General features: G+C 51.4%; 2 protein-coding genes across 7 annotated transcripts; one reads left to right on the forward strand and one right to left on the reverse strand.

Annotated features, from left to right (window-relative positions):
- Positions 1–3,434: 3,434 nt before the first annotated feature.
- LOC119098060 (PI-PLC X domain-containing protein 1) lies at positions 3,435–9,888 on the forward strand. The gene is made up of 5 exons (XM_037220988.1): positions 3,435–3,460; positions 3,905–4,090; positions 5,102–5,246; positions 6,058–6,231; positions 8,914–9,888. The coding sequence occupies exons 1-5, from the start codon at positions 3,435–3,437 to the stop codon at positions 9,307–9,309; spliced, it is 927 nt and encodes a 308-aa protein (XP_037076883.1). The 3' UTR covers positions 9,310–9,888.
- Positions 9,889–11,289: 1,401 nt separating this feature from the next.
- On the reverse strand, positions 11,290–24,268 carry LOC119098742 (PRA1 family protein 3). Of its 6 annotated transcripts, none has more exons than XM_037221764.1 (4): positions 24,195–24,268; positions 22,105–22,295; positions 13,607–13,824; positions 11,290–12,960 (listed from the first exon to the last, which is right to left on the reverse strand). In XM_037221764.1, the coding sequence occupies exons 2-4, from the start codon at positions 22,287–22,289 to the stop codon at positions 12,818–12,820; spliced, it is 546 nt and encodes a 181-aa protein (XP_037077659.1). In that variant the 5' UTR covers positions 22,290–22,295; positions 24,195–24,268; the 3' UTR covers positions 11,290–12,817. The 6 variants fall into 6 exon arrangements, with proteins under 6 accessions (XP_037077659.1, XP_037077662.1, XP_037077661.1 ...); XM_037221767.1 differs by having other exon boundaries at positions 24,175–24,214; XM_037221766.1 differs by lacking the exon at positions 24,195–24,268 and adding an exon at positions 23,761–23,984.
- Positions 24,269–27,610: the final 3,342 nt, after the last annotated feature.

A 27,610-nucleotide genomic window follows, 5' to 3' on the forward strand; every position in this document is an offset into this window, starting at 1 on the left:
AAAGTAATATATATATTATATATTATATATATATATATATATATATACTATATTATATATATATATATATATATATATAATATATACATATTATACACAATCTCTCTCTCTCTCTATCTCTATCTCTCTACTCTCTCTCTCTCTCTCTCTCTCTCTCTCTCTTCTCTCTCTCTCTCTCTCTCTCTCTCTCTCTCTCTCTCTCTTCCTCTCTCTCCTCTCTCTCTCTCTCTCTCTATATCTCTCTCTCTCTCTCTCTCTCTCTCTCTCTCTCTCTCTCTCTCTCTCTCTCTCTCTCTCTCTCTTCTCTCTCTCTCTCTCTCTCTCTCTCTCTCTCTCTCTCTCTCTCTCTCTCTCTCTCTCTCTCTCTCTCTCTCTCTCTCTCTCTCTCTCTCTCTCTCTCTCTCTCTCTCTCTCTCTCTCTCTCTCTCTCTCTCTCTCTCTCTCTCTCTCTCTCTCTCTCTCTCTCTCTCTCTCTCTCTCTCTCTCTCTCTCTCTCTCTCTCTCTCTCTCTCTCTCTCTCTCTCTCTCTCTCTCTCTCTCTCTCTCTCTCTCTCTCTCTCTCTCTCTCTCTCTCTCTCTCTCTCTCTCTCTCTCTCTCTCTCTCTCTCTCTCTCTCTCTCTCTCTCGATATGAATATATACGTGTGTATGTATACAGTATTTGTCTATTTATTCATACACCTGTGCTGAAGGACGGTTTTCCCATGTGGCACCATGGGTGTCAAGACGCAGCATCATACGCAAAATTGGTTTAGGGTCTTTTTGGTCACACCGCACAGCAACGCCTTTTGTGAGGATTAAAGTATTAACGGTCAGGTCGCAAGTTTGTACAGCCCTGTCACCAAGAGATACCAAAATGCGTGCTAGCCACGAAGGCGCGAGAACATTCGCTGGGTATAATGATGGACGCTCTTGCATGAATCGGCGCTAATATTAAAGAACTAATTTTCCTCATGGATGCGCATTTCATTGCTTGAAAATAAGGCATAACTAGTTTTGAAAACTACTGCCCTTACATTGCATTCCCCACGAACTGTATCAAGGCCCCTGAGCACCTGTAAAGCTGACGATCCCGTCGCTATGTCCAGTGCCGGCGTTTTCCGGGTAGTCCGTTGTTGGTGCGCATAATTGAGTATTTGGTGGAACTTTGGCGCTGGATTGTGTTTTGTGGATGCCCATTGACTGGAAGAATAGAGTCATAGTTTGCAATTTGCAATCTCCGAGCAAAGTTCCTTCCTCAAGGTGGAAAAGGCACTTTCACCTGCAAGCATCCCGAGAAACAACGTGACACTGGATGGTAAGCCTTGGATCAAACCATCATGTTCCCTGGAATTAGGAAAACCACTGTTTTTTTTAAGCCCTTATGAACCGATCACACAATAGTTTTGAGCGTTTTGAAGGGACCATGTGTGGCTTTTATACTTTGTGCTACAGCGGCTCTGTCTATGCTCATAAACGGATCCAATCATGGCTGAAAGTTTGCAGTCTCTGGCCTATTTTACGCTTCTTTTTTGGGGATCTAAGTGGGCTTTCTGGTGGTACGTATAAAAAATGCTAACCAGCCGCTCGTATTTATTGTAGATGGCTTTTCTGATGGCTTCTAAAGGTGGCACTCTTGCCTTGTTTTGAATGGTAAACATTATTGTTTATACCCGGGTGCAGCCAGGATTTCGTCAGGGAGGGGCCTGGACCCCAGTAAGTACGTATCACGCCAGTTTTTTACTCTCTGTCGACGTCCCTCTACGATGAAACAAAAAGAGTCGGCCTAAGGAGAAGGCACCGGGACGGTGGGCCCCTCTTTTGGATGCACGCCTGCACTGGCGCGGAACGTAGGAGTTTGCCGATTATTTTTGCGTTCAATAAGACACGAGTCTACGGACAAACAAGCATTCGAGGACGTACGGCACACAAAGAAGCACCTACACAGCCGCCCTTCACTTGGAGAGATGTGCAGCCGCGCGAGAGATGATGAGCACACGGCACCAGCCGCCGCAGTGGCGCAGCAATCTGGACGTAATGAGCCAGCCCCGCCTCGGAGCAGGGTCACGACTACCTGGCCAGACACGTCTGCCAGACAGACCTCCTCCCGCCGCCGAATTAGCAATGCAGATGCAAATTTTGAACATGCAGTGCAGATTCAGCATCACTAATTAGCAATGCAGAATAGTGCAAACGCTTGCCTGCACCGTATCGTGCACATATTGCTGGCCGTCGCTGTCTTTGATACCTGAGGTAAAACACCGTGAAACCAGTACGGTGCGGCGGGTTTGCGGTACGTGATGAGCTCGGGGATAACAGACGTGCCAATGAAGCAGACTGGCCTTGGGAGCTCATGCACATAGCTTTTAGGACTGTTCTTAACAGTGCTAAAGTGCTTTTGTGTTTGCGGTGTTCTTATTGGAGCATGGCTTCGCGTTGGTACACGCTCTGGCCGCTGCGATCTGACATCACGCGTTAAATTATGTCAAACGTGTGTTGATCTGTGGATTGAGCACGAGAGCGCGTGACTGGGTGCGCCGGCATGCCTTTGCTGATGCGATTGTCCGTCTCTGCTCTGTCTGAGTAGCTGGTATGGTAGCGTCGCGACGTCGGCTGGTAATCTCACCTGGGCTGCCAGCCGCGTTGTGCAGCCTTTTTGCCAACTGAAAGTCTTTAGTTTTTGTGTACATCGAATGCGAAAGAGTACATATTCGTCAAACTGCAATGTTGCGGGAAGTTCATGTTTAGTCTCACAGTTGGTAAGCAAAAGCTTGCAAATTTATGTAGCACAATATTTAAATACATGCATAAACAGTTGCTGAAACTACAAGAAGCTGCGATCCTGGGCCGCCATCCTTTTAGCTTACAGAGGATCGTGTCCGACATCGGTAACATTGTCAGCTCCATGCTCAGTGAGCTGTCTGAAACAGATATCATCGGTGCACACACCCCAGAATTAACTCATCACTCGTGTTTATGGGAGAAATAGTCCGTGCAACAGCAGAGGGCGCCTATTTCCGTCACCAAGTCTTCTTTTACAGGAGTGCAGCTCCTCTGAATGGTTCTGAGCGCCTTTGTGCTGCGCGATCCAGTAGGTGGGGGAGGGGGTACATACGGCTTGTACTTCCACCCCTCTGTTCTTGCTGTGATGTCGTTGATAATACCCACCCCCTGACTAATCGGTTCGTAGGTCGATAATTACGCATTCAAATATACTCGCTTTTCTTTGCATGCCGCGTCGTCTGCTTCTTACACGTGACCGGCGTGTTTCTTACGTAGGACGTGATGTTGTCGGCTAATCTTAGCTCATCTTACAGAAAGCTCTACTCATCGGCTGCCAGACGAGATACGCCGTTGCGTCATATCATCATGACATCGCCATTCACGTACTGATGCCATTGTAGGCTTTGCTGCCATCGAGCCCGATCCTCCCTCACTAATTTATCTCTGGCTTTCATGGATGACACTTCATACCGCGAAAGGTCAGCTCACGTCCGAGGGTGGGCTGGACCGTGCCGAGCATTACGCTCCCTTAAACGTCTGCCACAAACTTCTGCTGTTGGCCTGGTGTTTCACAATCCGATGGCAATGTCAGGACTCACTCTACAAGCACTGCTTATGGTGGGCCTTGGTCCCAGAAATTCGTTCAACTAAGAGGCTCACACTAAATCCAAAAACACCATTCGTTGGAGGCCGCGGGGAGCCGACCCTCGAACAACGAAAGTCGTCTGAGACGACTGGGAGCCCCGGGATGGTCCGGGCAACCACGCAAACCCCAAAGTGCGCCAAGATAACTACCGTCCCATGACATCGCCAAAGGACAAGAGAGTGTCCGGGAGTTCTGAGATACTTACCCAGACTTGCGGAGTCCGGGCACAAAACCTCGCCGCGCCATAACGCAGGCGTCGCCGGCCTGTTACGCGCAGGCAGACGCTGTCGACCATGTCGCTGGATCAGGTGATGATCCCCGGCACGCACAACAGCGGCACCTACAAGCGTTCCCGCAACATCGTGTTCAAGCTGGTGGCCACGCAGGATGAGGACGTCTGGTCGCAGCTGATGTTCGGCAACCGCTACCTGGACCTGCGCATCGGGCACCGGCCCTCCGAACGGTACGTCACACGCATCGGGCACCAGTGCTCCGAGCGGTATGTCACTCGCATCGGGCACCGGCCCTCCGAGCGGCACGTAACACGCACCGGGCACCAGTGCTCCGAGCGGTATGTCACTCGTATCGGACACCAGTCCTCCGAGCGGCACGTAACACGCACCGGGCACCAGTGCTCCGAGCGGTATGTCACTCGCATCGGGCACCGGCCCTCCGAGCGGTATGTCACTCGTATCGGACACCAGTCCTCCGAGCGGCACGTCACACGCATCGGGCACCAGTGCTCCGAGCGGTATGTCACTCGTATCGGACACCAGTCCTCCGAGCGGCACGTCACACGCATCGGGCACCAGTGCTCCGAGCGGTATGTCACTCGCATCGGGCACCGGCCCTCCGAGCGGTATGTCACTCGTATCGGACACCAGTCCTCCGAGCGGCACGTCACACGCATCGGGCACCAGTGCTCCGAGCGGTATGTCACTCGTATCGGACACCAGTCCTCCGAGCGGCACGTCACACGCATCGGGCACCAGTGCGCCGAGCGGTATGTCACTCGCTACCGGACAACAGTCCTCCGAGTGGCACGTCACTCATATCGGGCACCAGTCCTCCGAGCGGCACGTCACACGCACGGCCTGTGGTGTGGTGCGGTGCACGACCATCACTTACGGTTTGAGGTGTCGTGATGTGGACGGCATGCTACGGCTTTTGTAAGCGATGTGTGGTTTGAGGTACACGTCGTGTGGTCGCGTGAGGTATACCACATGCCATTATGGTAGGTGGCGGTCTCGTTGGTTCTTGTAGGATGACCCGAAGTGCGAGGGGTGTTAATGATGTATGTTGGAGGAGAATGGCACTTGCTGGAACCAAGTTTGGATGTGCATAGCCACGTTGCTTAGATAAAGAACATTGCTTGCTAACAGTGCGAGTATAACAGAGCAGAGAATTATCGCATCATAGCAGAGAAATGATATCATGTTATCCGCCTGGTACGCATGTTGGTCGTTGTTGCCAGAAAGCCGTTTTGGATCTACCACGACTTCTTCCCCGTGAGGCCCATCAACTTAATCATCAACCAGGTCAAATGGTTCATGAACAACAGTCGCGAAGTTGTAATCCTCGACTTTCACCGCTTCCCCGTCGGCTTTGAGAGCAGCACGGTAAGTGGTGTGCCCCTGGGGACCAGCTAGTTGTCTTTAACATGAGGTGCGGTTAAAGCGATACTTTGTATTCCAGTTTTGCAACCTGACCCGACAACATCAGCGGAGCCTCGTAAAATGTCTTTGTGGAAGGAGCCAACGGGTGCAATGGCCATGTTAGCACTCAAAGGCCATGGCGCGACCGGGATTGGAACCCGGGACCTCACGTGGGAGTCCGACGGTCCAACAATTCGGCCATTACGCCTCTCCCGTTGCTTGCATGTGAAACTGTGAAACGAGTTGGGTTAGGAGATATACGTGGCCTCAAGCCAGAAAGCACATGTCTACTAAGGGACTTGATGCAGCCAGATGGCACATCCCTCGGTCGAGTGTAAAACCGGGTTTTCCCTGATAGATAAGGGTTTTGTTGTTCTATTGCAGAGACGTTTTGGCGGATAGCTTGCGATTCTAAGCAAGTATTCAAGGGGTCAAGACTTCCTCTGAGACGGAGGCTAAGGCCACCCCCAGTCAAGTAAAAAGCTCCACCCATGCCTGACATTTATAAACGCATGGCGTGCGTTTCACGTCTTAGACTCCTAATTACAAGAAAGCGACCTCAAATCTCAAGAACGCCTAGATCATCCCGAACAATTGATGGTTGATATTCACTTTGCCGATTATGCAGACATGGGTAGAAAACTGCAACATATACGTCATTGCTTAAAGATGAAGGTGTTCGCGCCAGGATTCAAGATTGTGGACGTTCCTCACGATTAATTGCTTCGGTGTTTTTTCAGCTACACATTTCGTGCACCACTCTTGCTATTTCCAGGTGCACGACCAGTTTGTGCAGTATCTGATGATGGAGCTCTCCCGTTGGATGGCGCCGCGGGTGTATGACGTCACCATGGGGGAGCTGTGGGCCTCCGACAAGCGGCTGATCGTGTCATACGCCGACTGGCAGGCGCGAAGGAGGAACGAGTATCTCTGGCCGACCATACCGCAGGTGGGCTGCCCGACAGCTGGTAGCTGTATGGTGCCCGCTGACTGCATCGCTGCTCCCTGCGCTGTATGTGTGGAGCTCATCAGCAGTACACGTTTGCTGTCTTTGAGACACAGGCGTTAATGAAATAACTGTCTGAGCATTGGAAATCGATATCAGCAATGACTGAAAAATTTGACATTTGAATTAAGAGCATTTCAGACGTTGTACTGCCACGTTGCTTCATTTTGGGAACGCGACGTACGTCGTCACGTACATTTCATGAAGTGTCTACGACTGCATCGACCATATTGGAACTCAATGACCTTGGCGCAACCGGGATTGGAACCCGGGGCCTCACGTGGGAGTCCGACGGTCTAACCATCCCGGAGCCTCACGTGGGAGTCCGACGGTCTAACCATCCCGGAGTCTCACGTGGGAGTCCGACGGTCTAACCATCCCGGAGTCTCACGTGGGAGTCCGACGGTCTAACCATCCCGGAGCCTCACGTGGGAGTCCGACGGTCTAACCATCCCGGAGTCTCACGTGGGAGTCCGACGGTCTAACCATCCCGGAGCCTCACGTGGGAGTCCGACGGTCTAACCATCCCGGAGCCTCACGTGGGAGTCCGACGGTCTAACCATCCCGGAGTCTCACGTGGGAGTCCGACGGTCTAACCATCCCGGAGCCTCACGTGGGAGTCCGACGGTCTAACCATCCCGGAGCCTCACGTGGGAGTCCGACGGTCTAACCATCCCGGAGCCTCACGTGGGAGTCCGACGGGCTAACCATCCCGGAGTCTCACGTGGGAGTCCGACGGTCTAACCATCCCGGAGCCTCACGTGGGAGTCCGACGGACCAACCATCCCGGAGTCTCACGTGGGAGTCCGACGGGCTATCCATCCCGGAGCCTCACGTGGGAGTCCGACGGACCAACCATCCCGGGGCCTCACGTGGGAGTCCGACGGTCTAACCATCCCGGAGCCTCACGTGTGAGTCCGACGGGTTTATCATCCCGGAGTCTCACGTGGGAGTCCGACGGGTTTACCATCCTGGAGCCTCACACGGGAGTCCGACGGTCTAACCATCCCGGAGCCTCACGTGTGAGTCCGACGGGTTTATCATCCCGGAGTCTCACGTGGGAGTCCGACGGGTTTACCATCCTGGAGCCTCACATGGGAGTCCGACGGTCTAACTATTCCGGAGCCTCACGTGGGAGTCCGACGGGCTAACCATCCCGGGGCCCCAAGTGGGAGTCCGACGGTCTAACCATCCCGGAGCCTCACGTGGAGTCCGACGGGCTAACCATTCGGCCATTACGCCACCTCCCCTTGCTTGCGTGTGAAACTATCGAACGGGTTGGGCCGAGAGATATAAGTGGCCTCAAATCAGGTAGCACACGTGCACAAGTAGTTTTAATACAGCTACATGTCAAATCTTTCTTTCGGGTTGTGCTTTCTTATGAACCTTACGCAGTTACGCATATGTGTGTACATGTCCGCATACACCGATGCGAAGGGTTATAGTCATCGTGCTTGCGGTGAACACTCGCTATACTGATTGCGTGACATTCTGGCGGGAGCGCGTGCAGTGGCCTAAACCCGCCGGCGTCGGGTGCGTCTGACGCTACAAACACGACGTCAGACGTTCAAAGGTCAGGCATTCGGGGATGGGGGACATACCCACCCTCTGCAGTGTCAGGCTCCAGCCGGAGTAATGGCGCCATGTCGGCAATCGGCTGCCCAGATTGGCTGTCTGCTGCACCTAACGGAATTAACGGCTGCTCACGTTCTCAGACAAGGGCGTGGAAACGGGAGGGGGGGGGGGGGGGCACGCTTCAGGTGCTTGGAAAACATGGACGTTATGGTGCTGTCGGTAACTGTACGGGCTCTCGCGACGAGTATTTGGCTGAGGTACCTCCAATACTTTCCAAGTAAATTTGGGACTTGGGAATTTGATGCCTGTCTGAACGTCTATCCCTGAGCGGCAGGCCAATTTGCTAATGGCGCCAGGTCCCACTTTTCTGGTGTCTTAAGCTTATCTTCCAGACTGTTTCAAAGCGCAACAGTTTGTAGTGTCCTGGTGCCGCTTAAAATAAAGATAAATAGCAAGTATGCCAGGCTTGGATCTGGCAAACAATTCTAGCGCATCAAGACCAAAGTTCCCATAAAAGCGTAACGCGTTGGAGGTCCGTTCCTTGCCCAGTTTGTTCGGTTTGTTTTGCTTTACCTCAACGTCAGGCTTTAGTCTTCTGCATTCTCACACACTTATGCAGGTATGCTCGCAGTATGTGTGCTTGCAGTTACCGGTCGCGCACAACGCACAAAGGACCAGCGGACCGTAGACGTGTGTGTGCCAGGCACGAATGGAGAACGCTGGGACGAGCTGGTGCGATAAAGCAGCCGTAAATGAATTTGTTCCGGTGGAAAAATATTAAAACCATCATAAATCCATTGAAAATTACTGTGGCGGATCTGGAGATCCCATGCCACATTCACCCATCGAGACTTTAGGCGTTCAATGATCATTTCGACCGAAATTAAATGCCTAAACCGAACAGAACCAAAAGATTCATAAGACCCAATATAAGTTTATATTTTCAACACCTAGTTACGGGCCTGGAAACATACAGTTGTGCCCCAGCCCTGGCAGATTCGGGACGAGCGATCATGGCCTGACCTGACCTGACCTGTCCTCTGGCGGCAGGCCTGGGGCAACAAGCGGTCGGTGTCGGAGCTGTACGGCTACTTGCGGCAGCAGATGGTGGAGCGCGCCGGAGGGCCGCAGTGGGCCGCCATGGCCGAGCTGACGCCGTCCCCCTGGGACATCCTGATCCCCAACCGCGGCCTGCGGGACCTGGCGGAGAAGGTCAACCCCGAGGTCACCAAGTGGTTCCGCGACGAATGGTGGCACAGCGCCAGCGTCGTGGCCACCGACTTCTTCCTCGGCAACGACATGGTGGACGTGGCTATCGAGGCCAACATCAAGCGGAAGCAGTGCGTAGCCGGACTGGGCCGCCGCTTCGGAGCTGGTCGGTTCGGCGCCGGCCGCCGCAGGCTGAGGTTCGCCATCGACCAGGCGCCCTTCGGCAGAGCCGTCTGAGCGGCTCCACGGCGCCGACGCATGGCCGCGAGCAGGGAGTCGTACAACAAGCCCACGCGCTTCAGTGTCAGGCTAGATGCGTTGCATTTCCCGGGTCACTGTTCGGAGTGGCGACACGGTGGGTGTCATGTGCTGGTGGCACCCCGCCCTTCCTCCTCGACTCTGCCTGAAAGAAGACCTGAGAGCGTACTGGACACGGACGAAGTCATCCAGCAGTGGTCTGATTGGCATGTTTCCAGCTGTTGCACATACAGTGACTGTGTGTCGCATGGCTGTACATGTGTGTTTGTAACTAGATAATCCTGTGTATACCGTTACAGGCAAAAAATGTTTGGGAGAAGTTCGTAATATTTGCTCGTGGCAGTATGTTCAGGTTCCATCTCCAGAGATGTTAGCTCCACTGATAAATCATGCCGACCGATCCCAACTTGCTTACTGCATCAGTCAACAATCATACAAATATTAACGTTCAGACTGTATTTTAAGACGCGTTATGTATGTCAATGTTCTTGGATGTTGTGTCCGGTACAGAATCCAAGAGTGCGTACCTTGTCAGGAAATACACCAACACAACTCTGATAGGTGTTGTAGCTACCTTGCTTTTCAAAGTGCAAGCTCCCTGGCGACGGTCCTTGACGGCGGCGCGCCGACTGCGGACGGCCGTTCTCGTGCGGGGGAGTGCGCTGATCTGGGGGGGGCAATGGAGGAGCCGCCGACCGGTGGTGCCGCTGCCGGCTAGTCGCCACCGCCACCTATCGAGTGTTGTGGGAAACACCAGTATCGTCGCATCAACAGTTGGTCCCAAGCTTTCTTAAATCTGTATTGGCGAGTTTCGCCTATCTATGGTCTTATGAGCACTCAATAACTCTGTCCGTTGTGTATTTTTTCGTCAAGACCTTCCCGTTAAATTCACTATGCATGTTGCACAATTCTTGGAATACTATGCGTGGCGTCTTGAGATGAGGTGACCGCGTGAAATCAGGAGGTGAGACCGGTGCGGAACCGCGTTGTGACGTATTAGAGGCTTCTAAAACTCCCAACAACTCTGAGAGTTGCAGCAATATCATTACAACTCACATCGTGCCATAATCACAATTGCTTGATTGGCTGTGATGACAGCTTGAAAATGCCGCCAGCTCTCAGCTGCCCTATGATGTTCTTACACACAAGGATGCTATTACAATGCGTCTATGCGTGACTTGTATCGTTTGCAGGCACCAGTACTTGAAGGCCAAATGGATGCAGCCAGGGGGTCGTAGCTTTTAAAAAGCTTTGCCTGCTTTCTCCAATGCTCTATGTCAGATTGATTGAAACGTTACACCAATGAACTCAAGCAATTTTGTTTTCATGCTTTTCGGTATTTCTGGACACGTAATCCTGCAAGTATCAGTGGTTCTAGTGGCCTCCGGTCTTTTTTTTCTGGCTTCCGGTATTTGTTAACAGTCGAATGTTATGCAACACAAGCTGCCAGCACGCCACAGGAACAGCGGTCCGGTCAGCATCTGGAAAACGGCAGGACATACACGAGCCAAACCTGACCATATAGCGATGCCAAACAACTGGAAAATGTTACGAGAACTCAAATGCAACTGCTATGTGAACTATGGCTTTCAACGCGCCTGGCTTTCTTGTCTTGTCTTGCTATGATCTTACTTTCGCTTTGATCTTGTTTTAGAAGCTCGCAATTCATTGAGATCTGTAAAAGAATAGTACGGAGTGGTGGCGCACTGTACTGTAGCGTACGGTCAGAATGGCGGCGTACCGTGCCGTAGTCTACCGTCATGGCGGTGCCGCAACACACTGTAGCGTACTGCCCGGTGGTGGTGTACCGTACTGTAGCGTACCATTGACTGCTTAGCGGCCATGGCGTCACTGACCCCTTACAAGTGTTCCATGCGTGCTCTGAGGGCCGTCAAAGTGGCGACTGAGTCAGGCTCCTTCCACTCTTGCCCTGCGTGCATATGACACAGCATGTCTCCCAAGCATGTATTAGGACGTATGGAGGACGCGTGTTATCACCCCAAATACACGGGAGAGGGTGCCCCAAGCAGAGCAGGATAGCAGCCAACACCTGACTAGATACTGGCAGCGCCGATCACTCATCGGCCACACATGGCCAGGCGGCCTGGATCAGGGCAGCGAGCGCGAGCTGGCCGCTTCTCCGGCTCAGCTGACAGCAGAAGGCTCTCGTCAGCAGGCGGCGACGCCGTGGCCGGGCTTCTGGCCTGATCGCATCACACACGGGTCACCGGCTCCAGGCGCAAAGGCGACGATATGGGCAACAGGCGGCGTCAGGGAAACGTTACAGCGGCCAGCCGCACTGGCGTCTGCTGGCGCCACGCGGAACAGCCGAACCAGTGTATGCTGGAACCACAGCGGCCAGCCGCACTGGCGTCTGCTGGCGCCACGGGGAACAGACGAACCGGCGTCTGCTGGCGCCACGCGGAACAGCCGAACCAGCGTATGCTGGTACTACAGCGGCCAGTCGCGCCGGCGTCTGCTGGCGCCATGGGGAACAGCCGCACTGGCGTCTGCTTGGCGACACGGGGAACAGCCGCACTGGCGTCTGCCGGCGCCACAGCGGCCAGACGAACCGGCGCCTGCTGGCACCGCGGGGAACAGCCGAACTGGCCTCAACCGTCACGACACAACAGTGGACTAGCGTACTAGCATCTATCAACACTGCGAAGGAGAGCTGAGCTGACGTCCAACAAGCGCCACCGTGAGTAACGGCGAATCACTGCTTCGTTATTACAGTGTTGACTGGCTCAACGTCCAGAAACGAACCAGCACGTCCGACAGCTTACTTCGGCTCCAGTCTTCACGATCAGGGGCTCTGCCATACGTCGCAATTGGGGAGGGGGGTCTTCGAGGTTTTTAAAGGCGTTTGCTTTCATACACCGACATACGAGCACTAGGCTCGCAGCAAGTATGGTGCTACTTCGTCCCCCCCCCCCTCCCCCTCCAACCACGTGAAGGAGCTTCTGACCCTCCGTTGCTGCTACCTTTGAGGCACCCTGGGAACCACCATCAGATCCATCACAGCTCCGTCATACACCCGTTATCCGTCACCAGTGGCTCACGGGTACAAAAACAGACGACCCGCCATCGGCCTAGCCGGGCCCTAAACGTTCACCGTATCACAGCAGGTGCCACGGAGGCCCCCGGAATGGTCCGCAAGAGCAACATTGCGAGAGAAGCTGACGCCGCAAGCCGTTGCCTGAACGTGAGCCGAGCAGCCGCAGGCCGCCATCCTCCAGAGTGAGAAGCTGCCGTCAAACGAAAGCGGTGCAGGTGCGGACGCAGCCGCCGCAACACACGGATGGCTCGGCACCGAGTGGCGACAGAGGCAGGAGGGGGCAAGGACGGTCCGGCTCGCCTCGGCCTGGCCGAACCCCGCCCCGAGAGCCAGTCCCGCACCGCTCGCAGTCACAACGGACGAAACCGGAAGGCGACCCCGGTCACCGCCCGCCGCGTCAGCCGGCAGGACGGGCACACCGGCGGCCGCTCACAGCACCAACTTGTCGCTCTCCACGCCCAGCTGCTCCAGAAAGAAGCCCATCGGCGTCCTCTTCAGCACGAGCGCGTCCATCTTGTTCGTCAGTTTGTTCTTGATGTTGCGCAGGCGCATTGAAGCGTGAACCAACATCACTGGGAAAGAAAACAATCCCCTTATTGATCTGCACAGTGAGTTCATATCGGCAACAACCAGACCTACACAGGAAAATTGAGTTGCACTTTGTGTACTCTTTGCAAAGTTGTTGCTAACGTAGCAAAACTACTACCTAGTTTTACAACATTTCTGTAATACGTGCTGGCATAAGAACTCAAAGTGGCACCTTTTTATAACTGACACATCACTGAAGCCCATGCCAAATCCATCAATTGCAGCAATTGACCGTTGTGAATGCGCCGCTTAACGTGTGATCCGGGCGGTCTCTTTCTTGCTACTCTCAGTATTACAACAACCACCTTTGTTCTAGTCAACATCGGTCGTGCCTCTCTGTATGCCGCCCTGCGCCACCTGGAGGAGCGAGCCGCCTACCCCGCCTCCACGCTGACGATGACTACACCAGCCACGTCGGCTCGGCTCGCCAGAAAAGGCCGGGAGGAAATGAGACAACTCAGCATTCTTCGCAGCCGCTCAGCCTCCTCCCCTTCCCCGCGCCATAAGCACGCTTTTCTCTATTCATAACGGGGACTCGGCCGGGGCTGTTCGCCTCCACGCGACGCCAGCTCACTGTGAGGCGGCTGGTAGCGATCCCGGGCATAGTTTGGGTTCAGCGCAGGCGCTCACCCAGCGTGGGCAGGCAGATGCCGAACAGGAACACCATCACCGAGCCGAGCATGTAGACGATGAAGCTGCCGCCAGCCAGGAAAAGCAGCAGGCTCAGTAGTGGGTGATCTCGCTTGAATCGGGTCGCCATCGCCTTGCGGTTGGTGATGTGGTAAAAGATGACGAACATCACGCAGATGGCTAGCATGCCACAGCAGAACTGCAGGGGATGTAGCACTCTGCAAGAGGGCAGCATCGCCAACGCCGTCAGACGGCAGCAACTTCTGCTTGTTAAATTAGGGAATCCAAACGAAGACAAGGCTATTGTTGGCATGTCGTACTGACACGCGAGTACTTGCAAACATCACAAAAAGCAAGTCACACATACCCATGTGCGGCAAAGGAGTGTGACATTACTTGCGGTGTTCAACGGTACAATTTCTGACCCAACATGTAAAACATATTTGTGAGATCAGAACATGGAGCATTATTGGTACGCAAAGTTTTGAAAACATTAACAGTCATTTTTGCCTCCGAAACGTGATCGAACTTTCCAAAAATGGCCCTTGTAATCAGTCCTTGATAAACATCGTTTGTTCTCAAAACAGTGGTCCCACAACAGTGGATAAACGTCGGCGACATTGCGTGTCCCGCTTAGGTCTGTAACCAAATACGGCAGCAATATTTGTTATAATGCCACGCAGGGACGCAGCCCGGACCTTGGCAAGAATGGGGGAGTACAGGGGTTAAGGGTCCCCTGATGGTGAAAGGGGATGTTGGAGGGGGATGGTGGAGGGGCGGTGGAGGTGGAGTGGAGTGGTGGAGTTGGAGTTGGAAAGGGGATGGTGGAGGGGCGCGGATTTCCCACACGTTAATTGGGGGCACAATTTTCTGTTTTATTATTTTTTCCGGGAACAGGCCAGGACCTATCGCGGTATCAATTCTATTTGAATTTTGGACACAATAAAAGGAAGAAATCAGGCGTTAAACGCCTGCATGAAATAGACCGCAGGCGCTCTTTATCTTATAACGGCTGACTGAGCCCTTTCTAAACGGATAAAACTCAGAAGCTTCGCCAGAACTCCAATTTAGATTCTACAGAGATATGGAGGACCCTATGACCGTAGATCGTGGATCGAATGGGCCAAAACTTGTATTCACATGGCCAACCCATGTTCGTCTGGAAATGCTAAATATTCAGTCAGATCAATAAGCAAAAAAAACCATGTAATGTACAAAAACGACATGAACGATCACAAATCTCAATAACCGAAACCTCGACGCCCGGTGTTGCAGTCTCCATAGGGTGCACGGGATTTCCCCCGTAGCTAACCAGTAAGTGGTACCAAACGGGTTGACGAAAATTTGGTATTGGACCTGCAAAATTAAAGGAACAATTTACATATTTTGTTATTTCGTCAACAGAACAACCACAAAATTAAGAAAAATATATGCCCAAGCCTAATCTATAAACAGTACCGATTTATTTTGAATTTTGGAAGCATTATTTAACGATGGTCGTTCTCGCGCGCGCTGCGCCCGCCGCCTGGTGTTACTTACAGAAGCCGACGCCGTTCAATTTTACGGAAATAGCAGCCCCAGCCATCGCTGTTCTTATTCCTGATATCGCAAGCGCGCAGGCCCACAACTTTGTGATACCATTTGTTTCATTTGTTGCTCCTGAAAAGAATGAACATTCTCTGGAAAATATGGCTTCAATGTTTCATATTTTAGCGAGGAGCCCTTCGGTTCCTCTTCGGGTCTGCTCAAACAAAGCCCATGACGCACTCGGGGCCACATGCCGACGCATGACCACTTGCTAAGCACCACGGGCCCCTGTCTGACACAGGGGCCCCGATAATTGTTTCAGGGATCCAGAGCAGTGCAAATTGTGGGATCAGATCGTCACAGAGACAACTATTCGGTGCTGGTGGTTTCTGGCCGACATAGACGCACGCACTGTCTCAGGAGTCCTCAGTTGGTGCAAGATGGTAATGATGATTATCATTATTTTGGGTTTTGGGGCGCATCGACTGCTGTAGGTCGCACAGCGCCCATAACATCATTTTATGCAGAGCCGCAAATCAAACAAGTGTACCAATCAGGTCACCCTACAACCCTTGATGATCAGGCCTCGTATCATGATGAAAAGATTACTAGGAAATCTACAGTGCGAAGAAACTGTAACACTTTACCAAACTCGACATCATGCGGACAATCCCCTAAAAAGTGACATAGCGTACGACTCTGGACATTGCGTACGAAAAAACGCACTCTCGTTGCAGCAAGGTGACGGCAAGCAGCGAGCGCGTGACGCGCGGTCAGCGGATCAGAGCATCGACTACGGCGTGGCCTGTCGTCAGCCAATAAAGGTGACGGTGCGTAGCATATGTGTGGCCTATGCGTAACCGACAAAGGGCAACTACCTCCCTCCTATTGTTGCGAAAACACGACTGCCATAGTCCGATACGGGGTTTCACTAACTTCGGCCTGTTGGCTCTCAGCGAGTTCCAGTGGAACTACCATCGTCTCTGCATAAGCGATGACATTGCGGGGTACATGTCTTGAGCTGGTAGTGGTGTTATAGGAATGCGTGTCTCTGTCGTAGCGCGTTTTGCTGCCGCGTCAGCAAGATCATTTCCGCAGATACCCACGTGACTTGGGATCCACCACAGTGCGAACGTTTTTCCTGTTCGATCCAGTGAGCTGAGACGCGATTGAATGCCCTGGACCAGTGGATTCGACGAGGAGAAGCCACCAACAGCCAGGAGGCTTATAAGCTCGGAAGTGAAGACCGACGCGTGTACATGCAGTGTGAATGACCGTATTGTGGGTCTACACACAAAAGCGCACTCTACGCCTGCACCCGTCTTCGAACCATCCGTATAAGTTATCACGTATCCGTCGAAGGAGGCCATGTGCTATAACGCTACGTCTTTACGTTCCGTCATAAGAACGCGTTGCTTTTGCATGTTTAATAGCGAAACATCCACTCTTGGCGATGCTACGTCTCCCACGGAGCAGTCTTCATGAGTTAAGGTCTGATGACAAGTAGGTTTAAGCCGCTCGCTTCTAGAAATTCTCATATTCGTGTACAAAAGAGAGAAGTTTGTGGTGACGGTTGAAGCAGAAATAAGCTAAACCTTCGTTATCTATGCAAAAACACTGCTTTGCACGTTGGATGATCTGGGAACTGCGCCAGCTTGCACGTGTAGCGAAGTCCCAGAATCTGTCTTCGCAATGCTAGTGGGGGCTCGTGAGCCTTCACCACAAAACTATCCATAGGCGATGTTCGGAATACCCCTGTGGCGATGCGTAGTGCGGCCTGGTGCACGGCGCTCAAAATGCGTTTGATTAGGTCTGATGTACCGTAATAGATAAAACAACCGTAGTCAAGTTTTGAACGAATGAGGGAACGGTACGGGAGAAAAAGCGTCCGCCTATCAGCACGGTATGATGTATGTCCAACGCATCTTGGGATGTTAAGGGATTTTAAACATTTGTCGCGGATATTTCTTATGTCCTCCCCGTATGTCAGGCGTCGGTCAAATCGTATACCGAGAAATTTCACGGTATTTTCGAAGGCGATGCGTTGCCCACGCAGCCTGATTCCCACTTCAGGGCAGTCACGGCGGCGACGACAGAAATAAACTACAGTCGTCTTTGATGTGGAAAGCCGGAACCCCTTGAGCACACTCCACTTCCCCAGACGTATGACAGCCAGCTGCAGCTGTCGCTCCATCATGCGAGTGGTCGATGAGCTCCACCAAATAGCGCAGTCGTCTACGTACACAGAACGGCTGAATCCCATGTGCAAGTGTGTCCTCTATATCGTTCATCATCAATGCGAAGAGAATGCCACTTAATACGCTGCCCTGAGGCACACCATTTTCCTGCGGTACCAGCAGCAGTGGTAAAAACCAACACGCACTCGAAAAAAAATGTCACTCGAAACCTTTCGTAAAATTTGTTCATGTGACCCCGGATGACACGACCGAAAAAAACTTAATCAAAATTTCATGTCTCCACGTGGTATCATAAGCTTTTTTCATGTCCAAAAAGATGGCACCGGTATGACGTTTGCTAATATAGCCGGCCCGCAATGCGGTATCAAGAGTTAGGATGTGGTCAGTCCTGCTCCTGTTCTTACGGAATCCACGCTGAGCATTGGTAAAAAAGTTTTCAAGTCCATGAAAGCTGCACGTTCACCAACCCTGTCATGAGCTTTCAAAGCGAAGATCGGACAACAGTCGAGAGCGTTTGTCCCACTTTTCCCGGGCTTTAAAAAGGCATCACTGTGGCCTCTCGCCATGTCGGGGGGAAGCTACCTGACTTCCATATTTCCAACTGGAAAGTGCCAGCAGCGCTCGTAGTATACGGGGAGGAAAATCCGTACCATGTCATTGTGGATGAGGTCGGGCCGCTCCGCGACACTTCGCAGTGAGCGAATGGGCGCTTGAAATCCCATCTAGTGAAATGCTTGTTGTGCGTCAGTATGTCACCCGTATAAAAATTAACTTGCGAAGTTTCACATCGCGCCGTGTCGCAAAAACCATGGATCGCAGGTGCCATTTCGGCAAAAGTCTGACAAAGCATTCCCAATGGCTTCCGCAACATTACTCGGGCGAACGATGTCTTGACTTTCCACCCGCAGTACGGGAAGTGAAACTGGTGGGTGCAACCCAGCGATTCGTTTAATGCGGCCCCATATATGTGACGTCAGCGTGTGGCGAATCAGCGAGTTGACGTAGATGCGCCATGATTCACGTTTCGCCTCTCATATAGTACAGTGCGGCCTCGTGTGCTTGCCTGAAAGCCATGAGGTTTAATGCACTGCTGTGCCGGTCAAAAGACCTAAAAGCTCTCCGACGTGCGCGAATAGCGTCGCGACACTCTTCGTTCCAACAAGGTGCAGGGATGCGACGGGGGCATCTAGAGGTGCGCGGAATGCACTCTTTCGCCGCGTCCAAAACGAGAGACGTAAATTCCTCCGCAGTCGGAGTCGTCTTCCGGCATAATTGAACACTGCCGCCGGTGCGGTACTGTCTTACCGACATGGTATCATGGTGGTATCATGTCTCACAGACATATAGGACCTGATGGACTCAAGGATACCCCCGATCGGCACAAAGGGCACTCTAGCTTACACTGGAGTGTCCGACCCTGCCGGTGGGCCCCCTGAATATGCAAGGCCCATTTTGATTTAGTGGCAGGGGGTTGCCTTCATCCCGTCTCATCCCCCGCCCAAATATTGTTTGTAGGTGGATATTGTCACGCCCAAATATTGCCTTAAGAAAATCCGGATTTTGCCAGCGCATCAGGGTTCCACAGCGTCGTCTACGTGCCACCTGTTGGAAAGTCACAGCTGTTTTTTGATGACTGAAGTATCATGACACGTTGTAAGTCCCCTTGATGAGATTGATCCATTTGTAAGTGATTCTTATTTTACACCCGTTCATTCACCAGGCTACAAGATTCGGCTACAGACTACTAGCTCCAAAGCTTGGTTGAAGTGGAGCAAAAGGAAACGTTGCCACGAAAAAGGTATGTTTGGTGCAGGAAAGCGTTTAAAAAGGTGTACAGACAACGCTCACCAAGATACGCATGGTACACGGTTAGAGTAAATTATTTTCCCGTAGATATTATAAGTATTTCTATTCCGTTGAAAATGGAAAGTCGTCCTCGCCGGGAATCGGGGACAGCAGCATCCACTGCTCCATTCGGGGGCACACGGCTCGCACCTTACGCTGAACAGTGCCCCTCCAACAGTGCCCGGGCATGGAGCTTGACCCTTCTCTCACTACAATGAAGATCCTTTCTACAGCCGGGATGCGATCTGATACGATGCCCACCTGCGGCGGAGTCTGCGATGGCGTCGGAGCGGACCGTCTCGTGAACCGTCGAATGTATTGAGGGTAGCCGCCGCCGGTACACACTATAACCGGCAGCTTTGTTACCAACTCCACGCCCCAGTCAGGGGCTCGCGGCAGCTTTGTTACCAGATCCGCATCCCAGTCGACGGTTATGTGCTGCCAAATAGCATGCAGGACGGCAAAGGCACTGTTCCTGCTGCTGTTTCCAGTAGACCTGCACAGCCGCACACGAGTTCTGTCCCATTGATTACACCATCAAGTTCGTGGAACCTTCGTCGAAGTTTTCCTTTCTGGTCAGGAGGCTGGCGAACGTACAAAAATACGAGGTCCCCTCCCTCGAACGAAATCAAGCTGCGAGTCAAGTACCCCCCCCCCCCGCCCAAGACTCCCTGTCATGTTTAGTGTCGTGCCACTACAGGTCAACGCGGCAATGTTCGTGCCACGCTGGCGAGACCACGCTCGACTCCGACTGTAATATACGGTCCACCTCGGCGAGTTTTAAATCCGACCAGTCACCCATGAATTATCGATATATCCAAGCCTGTTTCTCGCATCTCAAAGGCTTGCCAGCGCTCGGCATTATGCATGCCCTCACCAAGTGGATACGTACGCCGAAAGTTAACCAACACATAACTTTGACCTTTCGGTGGTCTTCGCAATGCACGAAGAAATGAAAATTAGCAAAGCAAAAACGAAGAGCAGTCAACCACAAATTCCACGCCCAGATAGCTGGTAGCTGGTAGCTGTTATTCCTCATAACACCTATTCAATACATTATTCAGGCATAAACGGCGCAAAATATCGTCGGCGCAAAGAGCATTGCTGGATACAGACACTATCTATGCTAATCTGGACCGTTGCACCCGCAGCGGCACGCCTGAAAGCCTGGTGGGAAAACCCAGCATTGGACTGTCGCTGACAGGTACAGTCCGACTTCGCAACGCCATGTGCAGAACTGGACATTGGACATTGACCGTTAACACGCGCTAGGGTGGGTAAGGGGTCAAATCGACACCCCTTTCCCAAAGGTTTTTCCAGAATGGTTTCCGAACAGCGCGGCGTAGCCGCGCCAAATTTTGCGTAGCTGTAGACAATTGAATAGCAGATCGCTTCATGAAAAAAATACATGTACCTTCTCACGTCGCTGACGTACGGAAGGTCAAAGTCAGGCCATGGTTTCAACGAAGCCAATTTGTAGGGAATCGTTCAATCTAATGCAACAACGGAGTGTTAGACGAAGCCATTCATCTCTGAAATGCTTTCTTAGACAACACAACAACTCAATGAGCAAATTGCATTGACCTAAGGTCAGGTATGAACGTCAGACCAAGGTCAAAACCAACCTGTTTTATTACTCCAGGGCTTGCTGTATGGGATAGTTTCTGGTGCTCATTTCGAATTTGTTGATAGCAGGAACCGCATTCTACATCTTCCATGGACTTCTTAGAGATCAGAATAGGTCATTTACCTAAAATGGCCTCGGCCAAAATTTCGTTTTTGGGAGCATACTGCTTAGCGTAATCTTTGTCGCTTATTCAAATGGAAAACTCCGAGCAGTCTTGTATGATTTTGGTCACCATAACCTTCGAAAGGTCAAACAAGGCCACTGACCTCAAATGAGCATGCAACCTTTTGCTTAGAAACAGCTATCTAGTTTCTGCGGGCACTTAAGAGACCAACCTGGAATATGACATTGTTTGACTTTATTTGACCACGAGTTCATGATCTGGGAACCCCAAATTTTGACCAGTGATTTCACGTACAGGTCAACATACCCTGCGAATTTGGCGTCTCTAGCTCTCAAAGTTCTCGTGACCTTAGGAGGGTCAAATTGCCCCCCCCCCCCCCAACCGAGCGAAGGGTATCCAGCCGGCCACCCGGGCGCGTGTTAAAATCGGCGAGCGCTTGTGTAATGTCCTGCTGCCGACCCCTCCCCTCGCATTACCGGTAACAGTGACAGCTGACCTTACTGCCGATGACCTTGATATGGGATGGCAACACATGACCCATGCACCCGTCATCGGCAGTGTGTCCACCACGGCCTAGCCCAGGGGCTGAGGCGTACGGCTCCCAGCTCCTCACCGACACACACACACAAGCACGTACGCACGTGCGCACGCACGCACGCACGCACGCACGCACGCACGCACGCATCAACAGACGGCCAATCACAGAGAACAGCTCTCGGCAGGCACAACACGCCCGGACTGGGAGCAGCCGGTCATCAGCGCTGGTGCAGTACAGCCGCACAGAAAACAACAGGCTATAGAAGATGTGCACGGGATAGCAGATATGAGATAGGACAAATGTGTAGGATAGGAGACCAGAGAACGAGAGATGGGAGAAGAACAGGAGAATCACAAAAAGGAGGGAGCATGGGTGGTTTTAGTGGCGCTGCTGAAGTCTGGGGTTATTTGTCGACCATGGTTTATCACACTGACGTCATTGGCAACACCATATCCGGTAGAAACGGACGCCAGTGATTTTTGTGACGGAAAAAGTGTCCCGACTCCGAAAGTGTGTTCTGACTGTGAGCTAACCCCACAACGATTTGCCAACTGACACCCAAATACTGCCACAACATCGCTTTACGATTTCATGGAGCAAATACGAGTTGACAATAATCCGAACTACTTTACGACTCACCCAACAACGAGGAATATGATGATAGCCAGAAGAAAGTAGTTTGTTTGATAGTACAGTAGGTTATGGATGACACGGTTTGTCCACTTGTCTGGATCCTTGAAGTTCGGGATTTGAAATCGTGCTGAGTTACAGATGAAGTCATCCATGCTCTTCAGCGGAGCTATTTCCATCTTGTTCTCTGCCATGATGGCCTAAAACATCACGGATCGATCAACCCACGGAAATCATACTATAAGCCCACGAAATAAGCAGATAAATCCATGGAAACATGAAAGTAGACACTAGAATCATCTCCAAGGAAACATTGTATATGAAGTCCACAGGTATTACAAGGTACTAAATTTACACAAAGATCATATGTATGTGTGTAAAGCCCAATAAACATTCGGTCAGGTCACAGAAGTTCAATAACAACAGCCATCTTTTTTAAATGCTTTCATCCTCACAAAATAGCTTTCCAATATGCATGGTGATGCATCTGCGTACATTACTGCAGAATTAGCTGATGCAATAATGCCCATCTCTTACATGTTAATACACATAGCTTAATAGTAGTATTATGCATGCAAAGGGATGTTTTTTCTGTCATATCACTAAAATATGCTACTATACCATAAGGTACCATACCATTAAGTAATAAGTAATGTGAATGTAAACTGATGAAGAAGTCACATGGTTCTTACTTAATTATTGAACAAAAGCCTCAATTGCATACTCTTTTTTGACAGACATACAACTTCCAAGAAGGCAAGTGGCACTGCCCTGATACTAATACAAACTATAATTGCTCATTCCATGAGCAGCAGAGGAGCCCTCATAATGTTTTGACTGTTCTGCAGCTGGTTGCATAAAACTGCATTCTGTTTTAGGAAGGCAAGATATATCATTTCTTTCCTGACCCAGGCCAATCAGCTGACTGCAGATATACCAAGACTCATTTTGCCTGTATGGAGCCAACAGAACAATTAAGCTAATTTAACATAAGTTTATCAGCCCGATGCATTCATCATCTCCTCCAAAACCTTACTGCATGTGCTAGGGTTAGCATGGCTTGAGATGCACAGTATTCATAACAGGTTATATATCACCAAAAAATTAGGTCAACCAGCACAATAATAATTTTACTGGAGATAAATGTCAGATGAAATTGGTTCTACAAGAATTAATTTAAGTGGAGAGTCAAGAACAAACAAAACATGAGACCAATAATGTCTTGACATAAAACACACCAGTCAGAGTCATGAGCATTTCTGGGGTATAAGGCCCAATCAAGCGGCATTTACAGTTTAAATTACTGAGGACATTCAACATGTAAACCCATTCAATCTCCTGAACAGCTTTGTAAAAGTCACTGGCATATTTGGTAGTTTTGCGGCACACTTTTATTAGACATGTGCCTTTGTAACTACTTGAATGGCTACACATGCAGGTAAAAGCTGCTAGGGAGGCTTTAACCCTTAAGTGGCACCTCACACTTGCTCACCACGCCAGATCCAACATTCGATCCAGGCAGCGCATATCTTACCCCCTCGGCATTCTGAACCTCACCGAAGTCACGTGACACCCAGAAACAGAGAATTTAAGACTCAGCTCCTCCAAAAAGGACAAGATGCTTTGATCGTAACGCTGCCCCGCAACACCCCAATACCCACCAACCGTGCCACGAATTAAGATGCGTCCCCCCACCAGCACGGGAGCAATTGTCCAACGTCGTATTGTTCATCGTATCTGCTAGCATGGTTCCATTTCGTGTCTGCGGCCTTGAGTGGTGGCCAGGCCGCACGAAGCTCGTGAAATAATCTATGATGGACACTGCAACTTGCTCCGTAATAATTTTGGAAAGACCTTCCGCTTTAGCTTCCGCCTTTTTTGCGTGGCTCACCCAGTAAAAAGTGCGGCACAAAAGTGGGGATTTTGGTGAAGTTGGTAATGTTCAGGTCCGCATAACAAGTCTACAATATAGGTATACAACAGTACCTAATGTTAGAAAAGAGCATTGTACATCATTTATTGTGCTGAAAGCGGAACGTACCGTAAATAATTATAAAACAGGTAAATTCATGCTCTAACCTTCGAATTTTAATACTTACGAGTGCGAGCCCCCGAGCGCCACAAACACTCGGCGATCTCGGCCTCTCAGTGCTATTGCCACGTTATCCGCGCATGGTCACAACATTGCTGCAAGTCAAGAAGTATAGAAAATGTACGCCGTCACGATAACAATCATAACGCAACAAAATACGTTTCTTATCGCATGTGGGCAAGTTTTCGAAATAGACAGATCAGAATAGTTCAGAACCTTACCTTTATTAGCCTAACCTAACATAACCGAACCTAGTTGTTCAGTGCATTAGCGAGGAACATTAGTCACATAGATAAGACAGTAATATTAGCCTTATCCCTCGGAGAAAAAAAAAACAGGAGAATCGAGATAAAGTTAGGTTGATGTTTCGGCAGCGTGCCTTTCTCGAACCAATAGCAGAAGTGAATTCGAAAATACCTGCCTGTCATCCTACTCGGTTTTTCAGTGTTTATTTTTAAGGCTGCGCGTATACACCCTCCAAAACGGCGAGCGGTTACGCACCGAGGTTATACACCCTCCAAAAATCTTTCAGATGGTTGTGCGTGTCAAGCATACGCGGATTGCCAGTCTTAGAGGGAAGCAAGTGCAAATATGCAGAATCCCGTGCGAAAAGTCGGCTCTATGCGTGATAGGCATCAAACGATCACGAAATCTATTAACTCACTCTGAACAAGTCCTATTCTGATAACAAATTTTCGCCCGCGGGGCCCGCATTCCAAGTGGATGGATAGTTAGTACGCTGGTCTCGCACGCGGTAAGCCCGGGTTCGAATTTCGACGATGGCTGATGCTAAGTGGGTGGCTCCATGGTCTATCGGTGCGGCGAGATGATGCCAGCTTGCTTCAATTCTGAGCGGAGTGAATTCGAATTTGGGCTCTTCATACCGGACAGCAGCGTACTTTCTAATGCCAGAGGGAGGACTAAATATAAAGAGGACTCCATCACTCCAGGGAGAGGGAGTCCGCACCTCACAGAGGTATTGAGGGTCCCGTAAAGATTGACCGTAAATCTAAATGGGGCGAACAACTTGTGCAAACATTAATTGAAAATGTGTAACGTGTAAACATCGTGTGTAATGTAATGTGTAAACATTAGTGAAAAGTTAGATGCACAAGACCGCTCTGGGCAATTGCTTAAAGATCATTCCGTCCCTGCCCGAGGTGTCTGCCAGCTGCCATTCTGGCGACATGGAGGCGGGTTCGCCTGATAGGTTCGTCCGGAGGCCCTCACAGCTGTACGTCATACATTGGTGCCCTCCCTGCCGCGGAAGGCCCTTTGGCGGCTTCTGGCCGGGACATTTGACCCGGAATAGGCGCAAGAGCCCTCATTGGGGCAACAAGAACTCTGATAAACGCAGGTGATCCAATAACTGGCACAGAGACCCATGTTTGACCAACGGACCCTCGGCTAAAATGGGGTGAAGGGCCCCGCAAGGGCCCCGGGTCACCTCTGGCCGACTCGGGACTCCTTCCGTCACAGGACCCCCTGTTGTACACTCTGGAGGCCTGGCCGTCAAAAGACCGTTCGTTGTTGTAGAGATTCCGACCTACGCAAATCGCGGGCCTCGGTCTCGTTCCTGCTAGAGAAATGGGGCCCCAGGGCTCAGAACGATAAGGAGTCAATTATTCGGTGTAGTGGTCTCCGGCCGAAATAGGTGCCCGCACTGTCCCAGTGATTCACAATCGGCGAAAAAGGCATATTGACTGACCTTTGGGATCACAGCCATACGGGCCAGGATGACCTGCAGCCTTTCGACCCTTACGGCCATTCAGCCTTCCCATCGGCCCGTTTATCGTCAGTCTTGAAGGGCACATCGGTCCATCTTCAGGCACCGTCGTACACTCCCTGACCAACTCGGGGACCCCTGTCAACACCGGACCTCCGGTTAGGTGCTGTGTGCCCCTGGGCGACACAGGGGCCCCTCATTGGCTCGGGGTGCACTGACCAATGTAAATAACGGGTCCTGACCTTGTCCCTGCTTGAAAAGTGGGCTCCCAGGCCCAGGCCGGGGCCCAATCGGTGCAACGGGCCCTCTAGTTGGTATTTGAGGGTCCGACCCGCGCCCCCTCAATGACCTTAAGCTAGTCCTCCTGGTCCCATATCGGATTTACAGTGCTCCCATTTGAAATTTCGTCGTGGTCACCTGAATGACACTTCATGCTTAGGATCAATCACTTTCTCCCCATAACAGTCCGACATCAAGGGCAAACTGAGTTCAGGGAGAGGCCAAAAAGTGGAAAATAACAAAAGTATCCCCCAAATCTTACGGCAACAAGCAGGGGAGGATCTAGAGAGGGGGGCCACCGCCCCTCCTTGGGCCTCGAAGGGGCCCATTGGCTCCGGGGGGCCGATAGTCGGCCGAACAGGTGCAGTTTTTTAACACAAAATGCAGCAAAACTGGGTATCTCTGGACTTTCAGGCCACCAAGAAGTTGTAAGGGAAAGTGAATGGCCTATGAGAAGTCCCAAAAATTATTCAATGATTAGAAAAGTTGTGAACTGGAAATTTTAAGCCCCATTATACCGTCTACGGCCCCATGCTGTTTCCGGGGGGGGGGGGGGGCATATATGTCCCTTGCAGGTTCATTTCGGTCGTTTAGGAGCATTCCACGTTGCCCTTCATTTCTTTGCATTTGCTCAGAGGGCCCTGCGCTGTTGTTGGGGCCCTTCCTGTTAGCGTGCCGTGGAACTCTTGTCAATCACAGGCCCCTCCACGGATTACGTCCATTCGCCAGAAAGGCCCTGTGAGCGGTAGCCAGAGTCCCATACCTTAACCTGCTGGGGTATTCTTGGTTGCTCAGTGGCCCTTTACGTGGGTATCGGTTAACCTGCCGACACACTTGCGATATGCCCATGGGTCCTTTACATTGGTCTAGGGCGTTTCCAATTCTCTTTCACTTGATTAGGGCCCAACACTCTTATCGGGGGCCCATCTAATGGCCTGCTTGGGCACACTCAGGTGTTTCATTGTTGCATACACGCTCAGTGCAGAACGATGGGAGTTTATTGGCTGCGCAGGCTTTCAGGCACAATGCGATACACGTGGCTTGGCGCGTCGCAATCCACTCGTGAGTTGGTTATATTTCCAAACGGCGCAGCGGAACATGTTGAAACACAGCCGTAATTCGCTGCGCTACAATACCACAAGTCCTCCCTTCTTGACAAAAACTAGCTTAACGGTACATACTATAAGTCCAGGCACACTGGCGGGCGCTGGTTGCGTACCCGACGAGCAGGCGGCGGAACCAGATCGGCTGTTTCCGTCGTCCGCGCGCCACTGGACTGCGTGAGGCTAGTGTCAGCTTTCGCGGATGAAGCGGACGTCGCTGGCCGGTTGACAGCTTCCGCGGACGGAGCACACGTCGCTGGTTTGCTGTCAGTCGGCTGTGGTGCTGTCACGTTCCTGGGCGCAGCCATGAACGGC

Source organism: Pollicipes pollicipes, unplaced genomic scaffold (assembly GCF_011947565.3).
Source record: "Pollicipes pollicipes isolate AB1234 unplaced genomic scaffold, Ppol_2.1 Scaffold_4740;HRSCAF=5597_pilon_pilon_pilon, whole genome shotgun sequence".
Classification (NCBI taxonomy): domain Eukaryota; kingdom Metazoa; phylum Arthropoda; class Thecostraca; order Pollicipedomorpha; family Pollicipedidae; genus Pollicipes; species Pollicipes pollicipes.

Bases quoted from the DNA above. Each gene is read 5' to 3' on its own strand.
- LOC119098060 (XM_037220988.1), top strand. From the start codon at position 3,435: ATGGATGACACTTCATACCGCGAAAG. The intron at 4,091-5,101 runs GTACGTCACACG...CGTTGTTGCCAG, and splicing joins GGGCACCGGCCCTCCGAACG to AAAGCCGTTTTGGATCTACC. The intron at 5,247-6,057 runs GTAAGTGGTGTG...TGCTATTTCCAG, and splicing joins TCGGCTTTGAGAGCAGCACG to GTGCACGACCAGTTTGTGCA.
- LOC119098742 (XM_037221764.1), bottom strand. From the start codon at position 22,289: ATGGCAGAGAACAAGATGGAAATAGCTCCGCTGAAGAGCATGGATGAC. The intron at 13,825-22,104 runs GTGAGTCGTAAA...GCCCTCTTGCAG, and splicing joins ATCATATTCCTCGTTGTTGG to AGTGCTACATCCCCTGCAGT. The intron at 12,961-13,606 runs GTGAGCGCCTGC...TTTCTTTCCCAG, and splicing joins CATCTGCCTGCCCACGCTGG to TGATGTTGGTTCACGCTTCA.